The following is a 22,696-nucleotide window of genomic DNA, read 5'->3' on the forward strand; positions in this document are numbered from 1 at the left end:
ACCAGGAATGTCATCTTACTTTTGATACACTTAAACCTTCAATATCTGTAAAAGCAGGGTATCTCAACTGTCTTGTTAGACTGTATATCCCTAATCCACCAAGATTCTTTTAAATGTCAGAAATATGGGCATGTCCAAATTGCTTGTCGTGGCTCTACCACCTGCACCTGTGATGTGGTAGTAAAGAGCATGATAACAAATCTTGCTCTGCAAAGAAAGCTAAATGTGTCAACTTTTGGGCAGATCACCCAGCTTATTCCCTTGTATGTCAGAAGTAGAAAGATGAAAAAGAAATACAAAAAATTAAAACAGAACAAAATATATCAGGATGCAAAAAAAGGAAGCTAGCCCCCCCCCCACTACATCTGTTCTAAGATTCTCTTATGCTGAGAAGGTGGTAGCAAAGACTGTCAACAGCATCTCAAACATGTATCTCTATTCCACCGTATGATAATTTCACCATACCTGAACTTTATTATCATGAGTGCTTCTCTGTTGAGAAGCACTCAGTGGCATTATCTATGATCTCACTCCAGAAATAATTCCAAAAATGGTTCTATTTGATGAGAACCCACTCATCAAAAAAACTATGGCAAGAATATTGCTTAAAGATAAATCACCAGACACTCCTACCGAAAAATTGGATACTTTGTTATCATGCTGAAAGTAACTTGAACTTACCTAGTGATCCTGACACATTCAGTGATGTATTGGATATTTTTCCAGAGCAAGAGGTGGACACTGGTCGTTCATACTTCCCAAAATCTAATGAGAAATATAAATCTGACAAGGGCAACGCCTGATGCTCTCTGAAATCAGACAAGTCTATAATGAAGCCTATAAGATCCAATAAGGATCTCCCTTAAGGCATTTCACTGTTGTATGTAGACAGATCTGGAAATGGTCCTTCTCATGGAGGAGTAGCTACTTAATAGCTTTTAAGCTATTAAGTTTGATTTGATGTGATATGTGAATTGCAAATTTTGGGGATTTGGGGTGATGTATGCCAATTGCAAAATGAAGATGCAATTTATCTATACATTTAATTGAAATGAAGATGGGCGGAGGGAGGGAATTGTCAGTTGTTTTGAATGATTAGAGATAGTAACTGAAATCAAAGGGAAAAAAGTAGATTTCTCTTGAATCCCTGCCCCCCCCCCCCAGGTACTTTCATATTAGCATTCTTTTAATGTAATAGACACCTACGAATAAATTTGTACAAAGAGAATTATAGTCGTCATCCAGTAGCATCCTCTAGCAAGAGGGTTGCAGCTGATGAGCAGCTCTTCTCCATTTCTCTGTCTGTCATTCTTAAACCAGTCCATTCCACGATGTCATTGAACCACTCTCTAGTTGGTCTTCCACGTCTTCTCGTCCCCTCAACTTTCCCTTGTAATAAGTTCTTGTCAGGTGTTCCGAAAAACTTCTCAGAAGATGTCCTGCAAATCTGGTCTTTCTTTGCAGAATATTCTTGAGCAGTGTTCTTTCCATCCCAACTCTTCTTAAAACTTCTTGATTTGATATTCTCTCTGTATAGCTAATCTTTTCCATCTTTCTATAACACCACATTTCCAATGTATTAATTCTTTCCATCTCTCTCTTTCTGAGTATCCATGACTCACTTCCATAACTTGCAATACTCCAAACTGTTGCTTTAACTATTCCAATTCTAACACCTATTTTAATATTCTTGTTTATTAAAATTTTCTTCATTTCCATAAATGCCAATTTAGCTTTGCCTATTCTATTTCTAATGTCCAACTCTGAGGTTCCTTTCTCTGAGATCCAGACCTAAATATTGAAATCTTTCCTCCACATCTTATCTTTACATTATCGTCTATTTTTCTGCCTGTTATCATTATCTTGGTCTTCTTCATGTTAATCCTTAGTCCGTACTCTTTACAAGAGTTTTCAATTCTTTGAACAATTTGTTGTAATCCATTTTCACTTTCTGCCATCACCACTACATCATCTGCATATCTTAAGTTATTAATGATTCTTCCATTTATTTTTATTCCTTCTTCTACATCCTCAAGTGGCTCTCTAAGCATCTGTTCACTATGAAGGTTAAACAGTAATGGTGATAACTTGCATCCTTGTCTAACTCCTCTCTCCACTGGGAATTCTCTTGTTACCTCTCCATTTACACATACTGATGCTGTTTGTGACCAGTATAATTTCTTTAAAATTTCCAAATCATAAGAGTCATCAATATTTTCTAGAATGTAAAAAGCCTTTTATGTTTCACTGTATCAAATGCCTTTTCAAAATCTAGAAATCCTAAAAACAACTTTCCACCATGGTTTAGTGTTTTCTCCCCAATAATTTTTAGACAAGTTATAGCCTTTCTAGTTCCTCTGTTGGTTCAGAATCCAAATTGTTCCTCATTCATTTCTTTTTCTATTTTATTCTTAATTCTCTCTAAAATTATTTGTGCCAAAAATTTTGCTGTGTGAGTTATAAGACTTATCGTTCTAAAATTGTTACAGACTAAAACTCCCATCTTTTTTGGAATGGGAATAAAAATTGATCTTCTAAACACCTGGTAATTCTTATCCCTCATAAATTCTGTTAATAATTTGCCATAACACTTCCATACCTTTTTCACCTGTATTCCTTATAAGTTCTATCTGTATACCATCTGTTCTAGGGGATTTTCCTTCTTTCATCTTTTGAATTGCTAGATTCAATTCCTCCCTCATGATGTACCACCTCTGCCCACTATGTTCTTTCATTTGATTTTCTCCTCTTCCTCTGTCTTCATAAAGTTTACTTACATATTCTTCCCATCTCTGTAATATCTTCTCTTTTTTTCTATCAGAATTTCACCTCTTTCATTCTTGACTGCTCCATGCATCTTTCACCTTCCTGTCATCATATTAATGTGTTTATAAACACCTTTTATGTCATTTCTTTCTGCCTTTGCTGTTGTATCTTTACTTATTTCATCTAACCACTCTTCCTTTTTCCTTATCTCTCTTTGTATCTCCGTACTCAAGTCTTTATACTGCTTTTTTTTTCTCCTCTGTTTTACTATTAATCACTTTCTTGTTTGTGATATTTTCCTCAAAATATTGTCCGTCATCCATGACTTCTTTCTTTCCTCTCTTTCCTCTTCTGTTTTGGCTAAATGTAATTCTGTAGCAGTAATTATGCTTTCCTTCAGACTCTTCCATTGCTAAATCATGTTTTCTACAGGAATCATGTTTTCTATAATAGTAATAAAAAACCCAAATTTGATTGTGATAGGTTCATATGTAGATAAAGTATTTGTTTAAAATATTCAGTACTAGTAGTTAATATTTCATTGTAATTATATTTCTTTCTGCAAGTCTTAAAACTAATACTTCTTTTTTTTTCTTCTTCCCAGTTAAGATTGGATCCATTAAATCATGAAGCCCAAAGAGCATATGCAGCAGTTGAACCTTTGAAACATGATATTACTATGACATATGTGATGATCCAGGACAGAAATTACCCAGAAGCAATTGGAACACTGTCTCGGCTGATTCATGTTAGTAAATGTAATGAAATCATTTCGAAAAATTTTTTTGTTTTTGACATGCGAAACTGATGCTAATTTCATTTAAATACACACACATATTCAGGCTAATTCTCTTTTTCCACAACTTTTTTTGCACAATTTAGAAATAACACAGTTTAGAAAACAAAAGCAATTCTATTTTTACATGGCATATTTTGATTTAACACAGTTCAAATGGTGCTTATTTTAAAAATTTCTGTTGGAATTCAGTTCTGTTAAATAGGGTATTTCCATTATAATTATCATTTCTTATATATTTATGTAATGTTTTGTTACTGTGCAGATTATGGCATAACTTAGCTGCTAGTAGCTTTCTCATTTCATCATACCTAACATGTCTAAACAGAACCTCTTTTGCTTGACAGGTTTAGAGTAAGTTTGTACCAGTTGTAAATCTTTCTAAGAATGATGCATCTGCTTAGTTACAATATATAATATGCAGTGTAACTAAGCAGAAAAACTTACCACAATTATCTCTCATCCAGAGTATTTAATAATAAGTTGATACACTTTTTTTTCTTTCTCCTATTTGCATGCAGAAAATATGACCTCTGCATTGATTTAACCTTTATCTTCTTGGGTCTGGCTCTCACTGATGAATCTTCAGTAAAGGTCACAACCAGTTAGTCTTATAAAGAGGAACAGTAACCTTGTTAATAATTGGTGGATTTTTATATAGAGAATATTCATGAATATTATCTTAACATTAATCCTACCATAGAGATGATCTCTGTTTCTAACAATTATTTTATTTTATTCCGAGTGTACCTATATGTGCACAAGGGTTCATTCCAATTGGTGCAGTGATCTTAACTCTTTCTTTCAGAATCCAAATAATCACTGACTCAAGACCAAAATACAAAATAAACACATTTAATATAACAAAAACAATATATATACACTTCAGACAAATATTACATAACTACAAATTAATTGGATCCAAGGCCTTTTAAAAACGAACTTACATTTAAGACTAGACTAAACACTTTGTTTGCACAATGACAAAATGTTCATAGTCAGTTTCTCTCTCTGCGAAGGCCCTTTTCCAAAGATATGACTTTATTCTTCATTTTTACAGGATCCTTTCTCATCACTTATGTAGCACACATTAATCTTCCTAACTTAATTCTGTCTCTTTTCTTCAGTAGACATAATAGTCAGATCCGACGTCCTTAATACAGATGAAACTTCCTAATCAGAGTTTTCTCGAACATTCCTTTAGAACGTAAATAGCAAATTCTTCTTTTATTCACTAAATACTTGACAGTCTTAACTCTTCCAATTAAAAAAAACTTACAGTTCTATTATTCCCTTCTCGGAATCTACTATAAATCTTTCAATTGGTGTTTCCTCCAATATTCCGTTTAAAACGCATATAGCAATATTTTCTTTTATTTATCCACATACTTATTCCACATTAAAACTTCATAGTTCCACGATTCCTTTTTAAATATACTATTATTTATCTACTATTAATATACTATAAATTTTCTTCCGACTGTCACATAAAAAACTTAAGTTCCTCTGAATCTAAATATCTGCCGGCCTGTGTTCTAAATTCCTCCCAAACGCTCCCTTGTTTACAGCCGTTACTCAGATACCGAACACTTTCCTTGTCAGCTGTCAATCGCACATCAAACTTCTCAGCGAGCATACGCACTCCTTGAAAATGGCAAGCGAGAAACTAAATACTGTATAATGGCTGACACGGTTGTTTCCGTTAGTGACAAGAAAATGTCTTCACAAAACTCATCATCATCATCAAATTCCTGCCATGTACTCTCAAGGGGTGTACAGGATATGATAGTACTACATGAAAAAAATTACATCATTACTAACTTCCTATCTACAATTTTCCTCCAAATCAGTCTGTTACTTGTCAAGACTCCAACATTATCAGATCTTATATTTCTATCGTCTAAGGCACTTTGTACCGTATCAATCCACCTATATCTTGGTCTTCCTCTGGGTCGTTTTGCTGCCAACCTGGCAGAGAACACTTGTTTTGTTAATTTTTCTTTGCCCATTCTGTTTAAGTGACCATACCACCTGAGAAAACACAAAACTTAATATTTTAAATTAGAATAAAATTCCTGTAAGTAATACAAATATCAAATCCAGTAAGTACATCAATTTTTTTAACTTCTTTACATATCATTTTTGACAAAACAGTTTCAATAACGGGCACATCGCAAGTGCCGACAATGTGTGTTATAAAACTAATAAACATTTTAACATAAACAGTTCGTAAAAATATTCAGAATTTTAATTAATATTATTTTTACAACCTGTCTTTCTCTGCTTGTTAGTGTGTTAAACAACAGTCGTGTAATCTGATGTGCTGTTTTGGTTACCTTTTGCTGTATTCAGTCTAAACGTCAACTTCCTGTCTACAATCCTCCCCAAGACCTTGGTCTCATCAGTTCCTTGCAGTTCAGTTCCATCAATATAGTAAACAACTTGTGATCTCTTCTTCCCAAAGTGCATCATCTTATACTCGGCCATATTAAACTGGCAGCCATTTACTTTCCCCATACTGCCAGTCTGTTTAAGATGTCCTGCAGGATATCTACAACACCTTCATTTACTATTGCTCTTCCCAGTTTTGCATCATCAGAACAATTGAATATTTCACATCATTCCCTATATCATTGATATATGAATTAAAAACAGAGGACCAAATAACACCACTGGGCAGTTGCCTTCTTCTGGATTCAACTCCTCCATAAAACACTTTTTGAAATCTGTCCATTAGTCATCCTCTAATCCAAGCCTCTGTAGCTCAGTCGGTTTGACAGTTCCCTAGGCTCGAATTCCATCTAGGATTTGAAGAACCTTTATCAGGAATTTTCATCTGAAGGTGTTAGCCAGTCTCGTACAGAGGTAGGTTTTTTTTTTTATCCCAGAAACTCTGGTTTTTCGTCTTTCAGAACGGGCAAACCAGCCATTAGAACACACACAATTAACATACATAATACACTGGCCTCCCATAGCCCTTGAGTTGCTTTGCTCATAAATCTAAATAAACCAAATCATGCTCTAATCCACATCACCAGATTGATATCCATCCATTTATACAGTAGAGTTCAGTGTGTAATCCTGTCAAATGCTTTTGCAAAGTCCAGCGGTATCACTGAGTAGCTATTTCCTTTATCCAACTCAATTGTCACTTTATTATAAACAGTAAGCAAATTACTAAAGCAGGACCTTCACAAAACCATGTTGCACCTTATAAAGTATCATATTCCTATCCACCCATTTCTGAATTCTGACTTACCAATTTCTCCATTACCTTAATCACCACTTCTGAGATACTGATTAGCCTATAATTTGCTACATAATGTTAGACCTTATTTGGAAGCATAAAAATATTCTTTAATGAGTAGACAGCCACTATTTGCACATTCTTTCCTTCACAAGTGATCAGAAGCTTTTAAGGGCTCATAATTTTCAGTGCAAGTTGCTTTGGTTTTGTACTAATTAAATGAAACAATCTCCGCATATTTACCATTTTATTTGTGCTTTTGATTAAGAATTTCATTAGTGTGATGACTCTTTTAGTCTCTTTGATTTAAGATTAGGCTATGAAATCTTAGGAATTTGGAAGGATAGTATGAAATATATATCCTGAGATTCGATTGGATTGATGGACCTTTGTAAAGACTTTAACTGGATTTCAGTTGATTTCTTACAAGGAGGGGGAGAAAACTGGCCCCAAAATACACACTTGACAAAAGTAATATACTCAAACTCATCATTTATCCCAACTATAATTTAACCAGACTCAGTCCCAATTATTTTCAAAGCTTAGTTTCAGATTACAAATGTCCTTTATACATAGTGTAAAATAACAATGGACATTTGTTTTTCTGTGGAATGAACTTAGTTGAAGCCTTTTTGGCTCATTGCTTAATTAGGTGCACTTTTAGCACCATTTGGGAGATGACCATTCAGAGCAGATAATTTCAGACAACTGTCAGGAAATCTTGAATCAAAATAAAAAAGGAAATACGTGGAATTTTCAAAATCATCAATGGTGCAGGACTTGTACTGAAGGTTATGGAGCCTCATAAGTTTCATATCTCTTTTTCAACTTAAATTTCAAAGCACAAATATTGTTTGTATACCTATTTCTCATAAAATGACAAATGTTTATCCTTTTTTGAAAGTATATAATTAGATCTATCAATATTGATTGATATTCATCCATAATTTATTTAAACAGGAATTGCCATGGGATGTTGAACTTAGAGAGATGAGAGCTAACTGTTATGAAGCTATGGGTGATTACATTAATGCCATTGGCGATCTTAGACCAACAACAAAGCTTCGTTCTGATAATACCAAAGGATTTTTAAAGCTCAGTCTTCTATATTATGAAGTAGGAGAAGTAGAAGAATCGTTAAGGTATGTGGAGTACTAATAAAAATTTAATTTTTTAAAATATATTACTATTTAGATTAATATATTACTATTTCTCACTGTATAAATATCAAAAGATTTGTTCTGTCGTCATTTATGCAGAAACTTACTACAAGATCCATTTCGAAAATTCTGCACATTATGTATTCCTGCCCTGTGTATTGATATATGAGGGATGTTCAAAAAAAGGCCTGAATTGTGGGAAACCAGACTAGGATGTTGTGCCACAACAGTGCACCAGGTCACATGTCGCTCCTCATCTGCAGTCATATGGCAAAACACCAGACATCCATTGTGCCCCATCCACCCTATTCTCTGGACTTAGCCTCAGCAGACTTTTCCTGTTTCCCAAACTTAAAACCACTTTGAAAGGACGTCGTTTCCAAACCATAGAGGAGATTCAGAAAAATGCGATAAGAGAACTGCGCCATCATAAAGCGCTTTCTAGGAAGCATTCCAACAGTGGAAGAAATGGGGGAACAAACATTTCTTCAGTGTATCCCCAGTAAAGAGGGGGGGGGGGATATTTTGAAGGGTACAGTGCTTAAAAATGTTGTAAAATGAGCAATAAGTCTTTATAGCAAAAGTTGAGTCTTTTTTTAAACATGCCTTGTAAATAGGCACATCAGTTATAAATCAGACTGAGTAGATGTGCCCATTATTTTGCGTTTGGTGTTCTTGTCCTGTGAAATAACATTTCAAGAATAAGAGAAAAATTTGATTTAGAACGGATGTCACATTTTGCATGACAGTGTGAGGCCATATTTTTATATGAAGTATCTGAGCATGTGGAATAGATTAGGTGGCATGTGCACCACCACTACCATGAATACTTAGGCTTCAGTTTGTTCCATAAGTTGAACTACTTTGTGGAAAATGCTTCATTGCCATCAACTGGTTTTTGCTGAAGTGACCTGATTTTTCAAATACAGTATAACGCGGATGTTAGATTCCGTAGAAATGGCGCATTATATAAATCGCGTTATGTGAGACTTAGATCACATCGAGGGTTATGTTCCGAAATCTTTTTTTTTTTTAAATTATATAAAGAACAACGACATATCCAACAAAAATATATTTTTATTTAATTCAAGTAATTCATGTAAGTTAAGAAAACATAAATTCTGAAACAAAAACATAGTATAAGTTACAAAATGTACTTAAACTTCATTGCACATAACGCGTTTTAGGCAAAATAAAATAAAGTGCATATTTTAGTCGTCCTCACTGTCTTCAAAAATAACATTTCGTAGGTGTTCTTTATTTACAAGTGGCTGGACGTCGTCATCACTTGAAATCTCTTGGACATCATTTGTATAATTCTCATTTTGTCAATCATTCATTCAATGTCGAAGAATAGTTTGTCAATCATTCTTTGAAATTGGTTGAATATGGTTGTAGGATAGATACCATTGGAATAGGAGAGAATAAAAAGATGACATAGAACAGGAGTCACTGACACAAAATTTCAGCTCTAATCAAAATTTCTGATCTCTCTCTGATAAATCACATGGAGCACTGACAGTTTGTTAGGCAAGAGAAAGCATTACTTCCATTTGAATATAGTGCAAGTTTCCTGTTTTTAGTCCCTTTAAACTCAGTTTGGTAACTGCTTATAATTTACTTGCAGTTAGAGGCTTTGGTATAAACAAAAAGGGAAGATAATTTCAGTTATGGCCAACTGTCATGTACTGCCTGGTTTTTTTTTTTTTTTAAAGCCTTTGAACCAAGGCTTAAATAAGAAAGAAGAGTTTAAATTGGAAATGGAAATATTTCAGTTGTGTTCAACGAGTTAGAAATATTAATGTGTTCAGTGCAAATGTTTGGATCAAAAGAGTGAAAACAGAGAAATGAGCCATAGAAGATCCGTCACTTGGCATTCTTATAATGCCAAATAATGTGTGAGTGTGTGTGGAGGGAGGAGGAGGGAGGCTTCATGGGAGAAGAAATCAGCACTAGATTGTGATCTGGATTACTTATAGGATGAACAATATCAACAGTATATTTAGAAGTTTGGGGGCTGTGATTAGGGTCATCTTGTATTCTGGTAAGCATTTGAATAATTTGTGTAAATAATTTGAGAGCCAAGGAAAGTTAGTTGGAGTTGTGAACATTAAAATCTCCAAGGAAGATATAACGAAAGATAACGATTTAAATTGCTAAAAGATGTAAATATGTGAACAGACAGAATGATTGGCAAAGATATAAGTGAAAGAAAAAAATGAATGTGAATAGAAGTATTTTCATTAATAATTTATTTATTATTAATAAATTATTAAAATTAATAATTTATTTACCTGTAATGAAAGTAATTTAAATATACAAACAAAATGCCAGACTGATCCACTTTCCAATGAACAGGTTGCAAGTTCAAATTCCCACTTTCGGCATGGATATTTGTAAAAGCTTGCTTTAGGTGAGCATGATAGCTCTCAGTTTATAGGCTTGTCTTGATTTTTAAAAAAAAATGTCATGCTGCAAGAACACAGGTTGGTTGAAGAAGATCTTCTTGCCCTGATCCTTTAACCACTAGACATCTGTGTTTGCATTTATTATGGCATAATAAGAGAGGGAGAGGGAAAGAGATTTGTCTGCAAAATGTAAATAACTAACCAATAATAAACAGTAATTATCAACATGTTAGCACAAGAGAAGTATATTTAATATATTGCCAGATATTTCGGTTTGAAAATAACAAACTATCATCAGTGGCTTGAAGGAAACAGTCTTTTACAAGATAGAATACAAACAATTGATCATTCAAAATTAGAATGAGCCATGTGATGGTACATCGCTAATCACGATATCATTTCACTGAAGAAAGGTAAACATAAGAGTGCAGAAATAAATTACCTGCATAAATTTACAATGTCTTACAAAAAACTTAATTTATAAAATCATATTAAAGATATCATTAGACAGATGTAGTATCTAGAAAGTATTTAAAAAAAAAAATTAATGTGCTATTCAGATCAAACATTCCTATATTTTTGACAAGGATATGCAGTTATTCCAGTTCAAGTTAAGGCATTGAAATAAGGCCTAAGCACTCTCTTTGAATAGGTGTTCGAATTTATATGTCAACATCTGGGTAGAAGGAGAGTTTTAGACTAGAAAAGGTGGTGGTCAGTAGCTAGAGCTTTTGCTGCCCCTCTCAATACACACCAAAAATACTACAAAAAGTCAAAATGATGTATAGGAAAATAAATTAAAACACTGTTTATTTTTGAAGTAAAACTTTAAATTCAACATTCTAAAAAGTAATTTTTCTTGCTTTTCTGTTAGCAAAATCATTAATTACATTAGCGAAGTCTATTTCATAGTAATGTAGGTAATTCTTAATCAATTTTATTTAGAAAAACTCCTCTCACAACTAGCAACACTTACAGCAATTGTGAGGAAAATTCGTAGTAGTATTACAATATTTGGAAATGAGTTCTCAAGACTATATTTTAGAATTAACTGCAAAAGTTCAAAAAAGTTCAAAGTGCTGCCCTTGGTGGACTGCCCCCCCCCCCTCCCCCAGCTAGCCTCTGGTTGTGGTTTGTCTCTATTCCGTGTTGCACCAATCCAGACTTATTGGATTTGTTGTGAAGAATATAAGATTGATATTCTTGTATTCTTTTTTCTATAGAGCATCTCATCATCATCAAATTCCTGCCATGTACCCTCCAGGGGTGTACAGGATATGATAGTACTACATGAAAAAATTTACATCATTACTAACTTCCTATCTACAATTTTCCTCCAAATCAGTCTGTTACTTATCAAGACTCCAACAATATCAGATCTTATATTTCTATCGTCTAAGGCACTTTGTACCATATCAATCCACCTATATCTTGGTCTTCCTTCTAATTTCTGCCAACCTGGCAGAGAACACTTGTTTTGCTAATCTTTCTTTGCCCATTCTGTTTAAGTGACCATCTGAGATTAGCTCTGCTAAGGCATTCCTGGATGCTGACAATGTCAAGTTCTTTCCTAATATCCTCTTTTTTGATATGATATTACCATTGTTCGCACCCCTAATCTTTCTCAGGACTCTCATATCTGTAGTCTCTAGTCTTTGGTCAAGTGTTTTACTTCTTACCTAGCTCTCAGATCCATAAATTAAAATTAGTTTGAACAATGGCTTGTATACAGCTAATTTAGTGTTCCGACTAATTTCTCTCTTATTCCATATGAATTTATTCAATTGACTTCCCACCATACCAGCTTTGCTGATTCTGTTGTCTATTTCTATATTTAATTTACCATCTTCGGTAAAAATTGTGCCTAAGTAGCTGAAATGTTTTACTTGTTCCACAGGTTCTCCATTCACAACACAGTTGACATTTTCAATGATTCTGCCTATTTTCATTGTCTTTGTCTTTTTATTGCTGACCTTCATACCATATCTATTACAACAGCTATTCAATTTAGTCAGAGAATCTTACAGACTTGCAGCGGATTCATTTAGAAGTATAACATCATCCACATAAAGCAAGGAGCTGACATTAACATCTCCAATTTTGATATCATGTTTAATACCACTTTCCTTCATAATGTAATCCATATAGATAATGAATAACAGAGGGGATAATGTACATCCTTGTCTCACACCAGATTTAACATTAAACCATCTTCCTGTACTTCCTTCAATTCTAACTGCTGACTTACAACTCAAATAAAGACTAAGTATTGCTTGATATAATGCCCCATTTACACCATATAACTGTAGTGTATTGAATAGCTTCTCTCTTGGCACCTTGTCATATGCCTTTTCCAAATTGACAAAACTTAAATACAGATCTTTATATTCCCATGCTTTCTCGACTATCTGTCGTAAAGTGAAGATCTGATCCTGATAGCCTCTATTTGGCCTGAATCCAGCATGTTCTTCACCAAGCTTTTCTTCCACAATTTTTCTCAATTGTTTCTAAAGTATACTCTTGCATAGATCTTGTCAGGAACACTCAGTAGAGAAATACCTCTGTAATTCTCACATTCAGTTTTATTTTCCTTTTTATATATGGGTACTATGAGAGCTCTACTCCAATCATTGGGAATTCATCCCTCTGTCCAGGCTTTCTGAACTATGCAGTGCAGCCACTGTAAGACTCTTATACCACCATACTTGAGCATTTCTGGTCGAATATCATCTACTCCTGCCACCTTTCCACATATCAAGCCTTTGATGGCTTTTTCTACTTCAAGTATGGATATGTATTCCTAACTGCATGCCTGGTCAGTGTTTTTTGCCACTGTGCTGTCATCACTGCTTGTTTCATTTAGCAGTTTTTCAAAGTAATTACTCCATACTTCAAGGTTATCTTTTTCTCCCGTTTTCATGTCACCTTTATCATCTCTAACTCCTTTTACGGCACTCTTTCCTCCATTCCTAAGCTTCAACAACCTCCGGAATATTTTCCCACCTTCTTGATATTTATTTTCTATATTCTTGCCAAAGTCCTCTCACTACTTTTGTTTAGCTAGTTTTACAGTGTTTAGCATTCTTGCATTTGTCTCTGTATTCTCTAAGAGCACAAGTTGACTTATTTGACAGGAACTTTTGATATGCTTTCTTCTTTTCCTTCACTGCCTCTTTAACTTCCTGTGTCCACCAGGGAGTTCTGATTTTTCTATCCTTGCAGACAACCTAACCACATGCCTCTCTGGCAGAAGCAATCAATGTTTTCTTCAGAGTTTGCCACTGAATCTCCAAGGTTTGATTCCTGTTGTCGAATAGAGCATCTTATTTGTCCAAAGTAAGAAAGATGGCAGTCGCATGGAAGTTGGTATACACCATGAATAGACATAGTTGAAAGTTTATCTTTAGACGATGTGAAATAGGTGGATATTTTATTGATAGGAATATAAGTAGCTGTATCATATTTCTTCAGAATTCTTGAAATTGGCTCTGAAATTCCGGAGATATATGGGATTGAAACTCGATGTATAGATTCTTTTGTTGTTTTGCTTTGGCTTGTAGGATTCAGATAGATGTAGTGTAGTTCTTTTGGAGAAACTATTTAATTTCATGTAATGTTTGATAGTAGAAAGTTCTTTCTGTAACTGATGGGGAGTTGAACAATTAGTTCTAGCTTGTAAAATTAAACATTTTACGATTCCTGTCTTTTGAGAAGAATGATGTGCAGATTGTTTGAGAATGTAACGTCCAGTAAAAGTGAGTTTTCTGTAAACAGGTGTTGTTAAATTACCTGATGGTGAGCAGAAGAGAAGGATGTCTAAAAAGGATAATTTGTTATCTTTTTCAATTTCCATATCGAACTTGATACTAGGATGTAAAGTATTGATTTTGGCTAAAAAGGAAGGTAAGGAATCTCTGTTTTGAGGCCACTCTGCAAAAATGTCATCTATATATCTAACTCAGAAGGTTGTGGTTATATAGACACAGTGACCATACGTCCGTTATTTAAGAGGACAGTCCTTTATTTCACTGCTCTGTCCTTTAGATTTATTTATTTTCTGAAATGGCCATTTTGTCCTTTATTTTGTGAATTGAGATAGTAAATTGAATACTGGCGCACACACACATTTCACCTGCACTCGCTAGTGGCACAGCATATATGGCTGCATCATTGATGTGCATGTGTACATATTGTACTTGACTCTGTGTGTGTGTGTGTGTGTGTGTGTGTGTGTGTGTGTGTGTGTGTGTGTGTGTGTGTGTGTGTGTGTGTGTGTGTGTGTAGTATAGAAGTGTATTGTATGTTCGAGCAGGTAAAGCTTAATATTGTTTTCGCTATTACATATTAATTATTATTTTATAGAACCATTGTCATAACACCCAAAAGAAAATGTATTTTCACAAAACATTTGAGGAAGAATTTCCTTTCATTAAAAGAGGAATAATAGAGTGACATCAAATGTAATAAATGTTTGGCAAATTTTAATATCGTGAATAGTTGCAGATTAGCAATTAAATAGCATTTACAGACATCAAAACACAAAGAAGCTGAAGTCAGAGCTTCATAGAGTAAATCGTTAAACTCTTTCCTTATTAGTAAAATTTTTGATGACAAAGTAAAACAGTTAGCACTAAAAGAAACATCTTGGTGTTATCATTCTGTACAACATAATCACTCATTTCAGCCAAGTGACTGTACTTCAAAATTAATCAAGACATGTTTTTATGAAACGTATTCTTGTGCCAGAACAAAAACAGAAGCGATCATTTGTAACGATTTCAGTCCATATTCTGTTGCCTCAGATGTACAGCAGAAAACTGATTTATGTAAAACAAATTATTACTATTTATTCAGACTCTTCTAATCATGGAAATATTAAGTTGTGTCTGATTCTGGTCAGAGTAAAAGTTTTAGATTTAAATAATCTACCTGGAAAAAATTCTGATATTTTAACAGCTTGCATCAACAGTTTTTCTCAGATTCCCAGAGACAAGGAGAAAATAATTTTTTCTTTAAAATGCAAAATTTATGTGGCAATAAACTGATTGGTGTTAATTGTGCTGCTCACATATCCAATAACTGCATAAGCACTGGTGTTGATTGTCTTCCGGTAGATATTGAAGTGATATTAGTAAAAATTTTTACATCTACACAATCAGAGTGGAAAAATTGAAAGAATTTTGTAATGATGTAGATGTTCAATATAAAAAAACTACTAGGTTACAGCAAAACGCAATGGCATTGTTCAATTCATCATCATCAAATTCCTGCCATGTATCCTCAAGGGGTGTACAGGATATGACAGTACTACATGAAAAAATTACATCATTACTAACTTCTTATCTACAATTTTCCTCCAAATCAGTCTGTTACTTGTCAAGACTCCAACATTATCAGATCTTATATTTCTATCTTCTAAGGCACTTTGTACCGTATCAATCCACCTATATCTTGGTCTTCCTCTGGGTCGTTTTCCTGCCAACCTGGCAGAGAACACTTGTTTTGCTAATCTTTCCTCTCCCATTCTATTTAAGTGACCATACCATCTGAGATTAGCTCTGCTAATGCATTCCTGGATGCTGACAATGTCAAGTTCTTTCCTAATATCCTCATTTTTAATATGATATTGCCATTGATGCCATCTGTTCACGCTTCTAATCTTTCTCAGGACTCTCATATCTGCGGTCTCTAGTCGTTGGTCAAGTGTTTTACTTCTGACCCAGCTCTGCTCTCAGATCCATAAGTTAAAACTGGTTTGAACACTGTCTTGTATACAGCTAATTTAGTGTTCTGACTAATTTCTTTCTTATTCCATATGAATTTATTCAATTGACTTCCCACCATACCAGCTTTGCTGATTCTGTTGTCTTTTTCTATATTTAATTTACCATCTTCAGTAAAAATCGTGCCTAAATAGTTGAAATGTTTTACTTGTTCCACAGGTTCTCCATTCACAACACAGTTGACATTTTCAATGATTCTGCCTATTTTCATTGTCTTCGTCTTTTTAATGCTGACCTTCATACCGTATCTATTGCAACAGTTATTCAATTTAGTCGGGGAATCTTGCAAACTTGTAGCGGATTTATTCAGAAGTATGACATCGTCTGCATAAAGCAAAGAGCTGACATTAACATCTCCAATTCTGATATCATGTTCAATACCACTTTCCTTCATAATGTGATCCATATAGATAATGAATAACAGAGGGGATAACGTACATCCTTGTCTCACACCAGATTTAACATTAAACCATCTTCCTGTACATCCTTCAATTCTAACTGCCGACTTACAACTCAAATAAAGACTAAGTATTGCTTGATATAATGCCCCATTGACACCATATAACTGCAGCATATTGAATAGCTTCTCTCTTGGCACCTTGTCATATGCCTTTTCCAAATTGACAAAACTTAAATACAGATCTTTGTTGTATTCCCATGCTTTCTCGACTATTTGTCGTAAAGTGAAGATTGATCCTGACAGCCTCTATTTGGCCTGAATCTAGCTTGTTCTTCACCAAGCTTTTCTTCCACAATTCTTCTCAACCGTTTCTCAAGTATACTTGCATAGATCTTGCCAGGAACACTCAGTAGGGAAATACCTCTGTAATTCTCACATTCGGTTTTATTTCCCTTTTTATATATGGGTTCTATGAGAGTTCTACTCCAATCATTGGGAATTCGTCCCTCTGTCCAGGCTTTCTGAACTATGCAGTGCAGCCACTGTAAGACTTTTATAACACCATACTTGAGCATTTCTGGTTTAATATCATCTACTCCAGCTGTCTTTCCACATTTCAGATTTTTCATGGCTTTTTCTACTTCAAGCATGAATATGTATTCCTGATTGCATGCCTGATCAGTGTTTTTTATCACTGTGCTGTCATTACTGCAAGTTTCATTTAGCAATTTTTCGAAGTAATTACTCCATACTTCAAGTATACCTTTTTCTCCAGTTTTCATATCAACTTTATCATCTCTAATTCTTTTTATAGTACTCTTGCCTCCATTTCTGAGCTTCTTCAACAACCTCCAGAATATCTTGCCACTTCTTGATATTTATTTTCTATGTTCTTATCAAATGACTTTTGTTTAGCTAGTTTTACACAATTGTTTAGCTTTTTTACATTTGTCTCTCTATTCCCTAAGAGCACAAGCTGACTTATTTGCCAGTAACTTTTGATATGCTTTCTTCTTTTCCTTCGCTGCCTCTTTAACTTCCTCTGTCCACCAGGGAATTCTGATTTTTTTATTCTTGCAGACAACCTACTTCACCACATGCCTCTCTGGCAGAATCAATCAATGTTTTCTTTAGAGCTTGCCACTGAATCTCCAAGGTTTGATTCCTGGTCTCAAACTTTCATTTTTTCTTGAATAATATTTGTATATTTTAGTCTACAGTTCACTTATTCGCTTTAAAACTTTCTTACATGTTCTTCTTTTCAATATGAAATTCAATTTTATCCTGCTTAAGACTAAATGGTAATCACTTCCAATTTCAAATCCTCTGTACACTGTAGTGTCCTGCACCAGAGAGAAAACATCACTATCAACAATAATATAGTCACTGAGACTTTTCTTATTCCTTGCCTCTTCTCTCTTTGTAAATTTGTGCACATTTTTATGATGGAACATGGTGTTAGTAATAACCAGTCCATGTCCTGAACAGAAATCCAACAAGTATTTGCCATTATTATTAGCTTTGCTATTTTCTCCAAATTTTCCTAAAATGTTTTTCTATGTGTAACAATCATTTCCTACTCTGTTATTTATATCCCAACAAGGACCAATTTTTCATTGTGTCAGTTGCTTTTTCTAAAGCTTCAAAAAATTTCTCGACTTCTACCTTAGGAGAACCTTCTGTGGTACCATAGGCACAAATAAGTCTCATTGTCCAATTCCTCATTCTCATATTTGCCCACATCACTCTACTTAAAATTGCCTGCCATTCAAGAAGATTAGCCTTATGTTTAGTGTTGAATATTATGGCTACGCCTTCTTTTCCTTGATTGTCATTGCCTGAATATAACATTTTGCATTTATTGCTCAGAAAGAGCTCACCAGTTTTGGTCTTATTTGTTTCAGTCACTCCTATTATGTCGATCTGGTACTTATCTAATTCCTCAGCTAGCTCCATTTCTTTGCCATTTCAAATTTTTATAAACTAAATTTTTTTCCACAGACCTTTCAGGATGATTTGCATAAGTCAAAGTTAGGTAAATCAGTCGGTGTCTGTAGCTTCAGGCCTCCAGGCCTATGAAACAAAACTTGACTATTTTTTGTTTTATAAAATGCCTTAGGAATCTTTGCTTTCATTTGAAGAGATGGGGGGGTTATAACATCATTCAACATTTACAAAATTAATTTTTCCTTGAGGTTTATGGATTTTCACACATGGTCAAATGGAATCTTGCTACTCTGTCCTTTTGCTATGACATTAATGTGATTCTGGCACAAATGATGGGAGTGACTGAGTTACAAAAATAACACTCTGATAGGTGCTTTTATTATAGAGAATCCAAAACCTCATCATCATAAACAACTTCATCTGTACTTCATTTGTGAAGAATTTTTACAAAATACTGTTCACAATTTACAGATGATGAACACTTATGCATTTCATCTACTCGTTCACAAATTAGTCAGGTTTATCTAATCAGAAATCCCATTGAAGTTTTTTAATAATTTTAGTATCTAATAAATATCAATTATTTGTCTATTTGTTACCCCATCTGTCAGCGTAAAGTACGAAATAATTTTGGAAAACAGTTATTTCTCATTTTAAGAAATTTCAGTAATACCTACTAAATATGCATACTTGTGCATAACAAATTTATAAATATACCTATTGTCTTTTTTAACCTCCTTAACAATTAGTAGTTAACTGGTTGTTTATTTCCCATTATGAAGCCTGATATGGATCTGGCTCACAAAAAAAAAAAAAGACATGATTGATTTTGCATCATTATGTTCATAAATATATATTTAATGAATTAATATGCTCATACTAATGGCTTTTCTCCATCAATTAGCATGATTCGTGAATGCTTGAAATTGGATCCTGATCATAAAGAATGTTTTGCTCACTATAAAATAGTAAAAAAATTGGCTGGACAATTACGAAGTATGCAAGACTATATTTCACAGAATATGTACATAGAGTGTGTTGATAAGGCAAATGCTGCATTGAAAACAGAATCAAGAAATAAAGTTGTCGTGAATTTTATTAAATCAAAAAAATGCCACTGTTTAAATAAGGTAAGTGTATTTTTAAGGGAATACTTAGTTCAATTGTTAATCAGAAAAATCTTTAAATATGGTAAAAAATTAACATTTTTTACATAATTTGGAACTCATTGATATAATTACAAAAATATGAAAGATAATGTATATCTTTCATAAACTTTCTTTATACCTTAGAAATTAATCTTTTCAATTTAATAATACTGGATTAAAGTTATTTGTGTTAGTGTAAGGCAATGTTATTAAAGAGAAAAAAAGTATAAAAAATGCACACTCAGTAATTAGAATTTAGTTTGTCTGCAATGTTATTAAAGAGAAAAAAAGTATAAAAAATGCACACTTAGTAATCAGAATTTAGTTTGTAATTCAACTAAAATGCCTATCATTCCCTACTCCCAGAATTCTTGCCCAGTATCGAAGCAATTGCTTAATAACAGATGGGCCAATGCTGTCCAAGAAATTAAATTGACATATTGCAAATAACATCCTCAGTGGGTATATAGGATATTATGACAGTACTACATGATTAAGTTTATATTATTACTCATCTATCAACAGTTTTCTTCCAAATTGGTTTATTGCTTGTCACACTTTAGTATTGTTATATCTAATATTTCAGCCTTCTAGGACACTTCTGACTCCTGGAAAACCAAGGTGGAATTCATTGCCAAAGATGGTCTTTTTCCTGCCATCTTGGCATCAAATATCTGTTTTGTCAACCTTTCCTCTCCCATTCTGTTTAAGTGACCATAATACCTTAGATTAGCTCTGCTCACACATTGTTGAATGCTAACAATGTCAAGATCCTTCCTAATATCTTTATTTTTAATGATTCTGCATTCATACCATGTGTACAGATGTCTAATTTTTTCTCAAAACTCTATCTTTGGTCTAGTCTTTGATCAAGTGCTTTGTTTCTTACCCCAACTTTCAGACTGATAGCTAAAAACTGGTTTGAAGACAGTCTTGTATATTGCTAGTTTAATCTTTTGTTTAATTTCTGTTATGCCATATAACTTTATTTAACTGGCTCCCCACCATACCATCTTTGCTTATTATGTTGTCTATTTCTATTTAATTTGCCATTTTCACTAAAAACTGTACCTAAGTAGTTGAAATATTTTACCTGTTCTGTAGGTTCTCCATTGAGAATGCATTTGAAGTTTCTGAGTACATATCTATTTTCATGGTTTTAGTGTTTTTATTGCTGATTTTCATGAAGGAAAAATTGTTACAGATGTTCAATTTAGTCAGAGAATTCTAGAGATTTGCACTGGTTTTGTTTAAGGGTACATTATCCATCCTCATAAAGCAAAGATCTTATCTTTATCTTCAATTATAATATTAAATTTATATTATCATATATATTTATTTTTATTATCAGGATTCCAGTGGAGGCATGGAAGGCACTGGGGGAAGAGGGAATTGACCTGCTGTGGGACCTGTTAATAAAAGTTTGTCAACAGGAAAATATACCCAAGGAATGGAGGGAAAGTACTCTTGTCCCCATCTACAAGAGTAAAGGGGATGCACAAGACTGTAAGAATTACAGAGAAATAAAGTTGATGTCCCACACAATGAAAATTGTAGAGAAGGTTCTTGATGGAAGACTGAGGAAGGAGGTGATGATTGCAAAGGAGCAATTTGGCTTCGTGCCTGGTTGATCGACGACAGATGCTATCTTTGGGTTATGGCAGATGATGGAAAAGTTTCGAGGAAGTAACAGGAGCTAAATCTGGTATTTATTGATCTGGAGAAAGCGTATGATAGAGTGCAAGGCAAGAAGTCTGGAGGTGTCTGAGGGAGAAGAAGGTTCCAGAGAAATATGTTAGGTTGGTGTGGGAGATGTACAGAAATGTGAAGACAAGTGTTCACCTGTCTGGGACAGACAGAAAGTTTTCAAGTAACAGTTGGCTTGCATCAAGGGTCAGCATTAAGTCTGTTTCTGTTTAACATTGTGATAGAGGTGGTGACAGAGGAGGTGAGAGAAGATGCGCCTTGGACAATGTTGTATGCAGATGACATCTTGCTGTGTGCAGATTCAAGAGAAGAAGCAGGAACTAAACTAGAAAGATGGAGAAAAGTACTGGAAGAGAGAGGTATGAGACTGAGCAGAAGTATGACAGAGTATATGTGTTGCACAGTTGGCGGCAGCCAGGAGACAGATTAGGAGCTGGAAGAAAATGTCATCAGGAAGGTGAGGGACTTTAGATATTTAAATTCAACAGTGGAAGAAGATGGAGGAGCTGAGAAGGAAGTGGGATGCGGGATAGATAGGCAAAATCTATAGGACAGTAGTGAGGCCAGCTATGACGTATGCTATAGAAACTGCGGCCCTGAGGAAAAATAACATCAGCAGGATGGAAGTAGCAGAGATGAGAATGCTTAGGTGGATGTGCGGTGTGACCATAAAGGATCATCTGAGAAATGACTATGTAAGGGGAACAGTGAAAGTTACGAACTTAGGAGCGAAGATACAGGAGGCAAGGTGGTTTGGTCATGTGATGAGGAGGGAGAACGAATATGTGGGAAGAAGGGTCATTCAGATGGATGTGCAAGGAAGGAGGAAGCGTGGGCGGCCAAAGAAGAGATGGAGGGAGCTGGTAGAAGAGGACTTCAGGATGAAGAACTTGGATGTGGTGACAGCCCAAGACAGGAGGATGTGGAGGAGACTCATCATCAACAGTGGCTTCACTTAAGTGGGAGAAGCTGCAGAAGAAGATAAAGCAAAGATCTTATCTTTATCTTCAATTATAATATTAAATTTTAATGCCACTTTCTTTAATAAGAGATCCATATAGATGATGAATAAGAGTGGAAATAGTAGGAATCCTTATCTTATGTTAGATTTTACATCAAACCATCATCCTATATTTTCTTCAATTCCATCTGCTGACTTACAACTTAAATATAGTAATATGTATTGCTCTGTATAATGTTTAATTTACCTCATTTAATTGTAATTTTTGAAAAAATTTTTCTCTGGGCAACTTTTTCATATGTCATTTCCAAATTTACAAAATTTAAGTACGGATCTTTTGTTATAGGAGTGCTTAAGGGTCAAAGCTATATAA

The 22,696-nt window shown here is 34.3% G+C and overlaps 1 protein-coding gene across 1 annotated transcript in view; it reads left to right on the forward strand.

Annotated features, from left to right (window-relative positions):
• P58IPK (dnaJ homolog subfamily C member P58IPK) overlaps positions 1-22,696 on the forward strand; it is a 102,651-nt gene that overhangs the window by 49,253 nt on the left and 30,702 nt on the right. Inside the window, exons 5-7 of the mRNA XM_090413328.1 lie at positions 3,371-3,514; positions 7,770-7,951; positions 19,412-19,637. Coding sequence (XP_090269454.1) covers positions 3,371-3,514; positions 7,770-7,951; positions 19,412-19,637 — 552 coding nt within the window. The remainder of the gene's footprint in view (positions 1-3,370; positions 3,515-7,769; positions 7,952-19,411; positions 19,638-22,696) is intronic.

This window comes from Typopeltis vanoorti, chromosome 24 (assembly GCF_054136105.1).
Source record: "Typopeltis vanoorti isolate ZY-2024b chromosome 24, IOZ_Tvanoo_1.0, whole genome shotgun sequence".
NCBI classification, from domain to species: domain Eukaryota; kingdom Metazoa; phylum Arthropoda; class Arachnida; order Uropygi; family Thelyphonidae; genus Typopeltis; species Typopeltis vanoorti.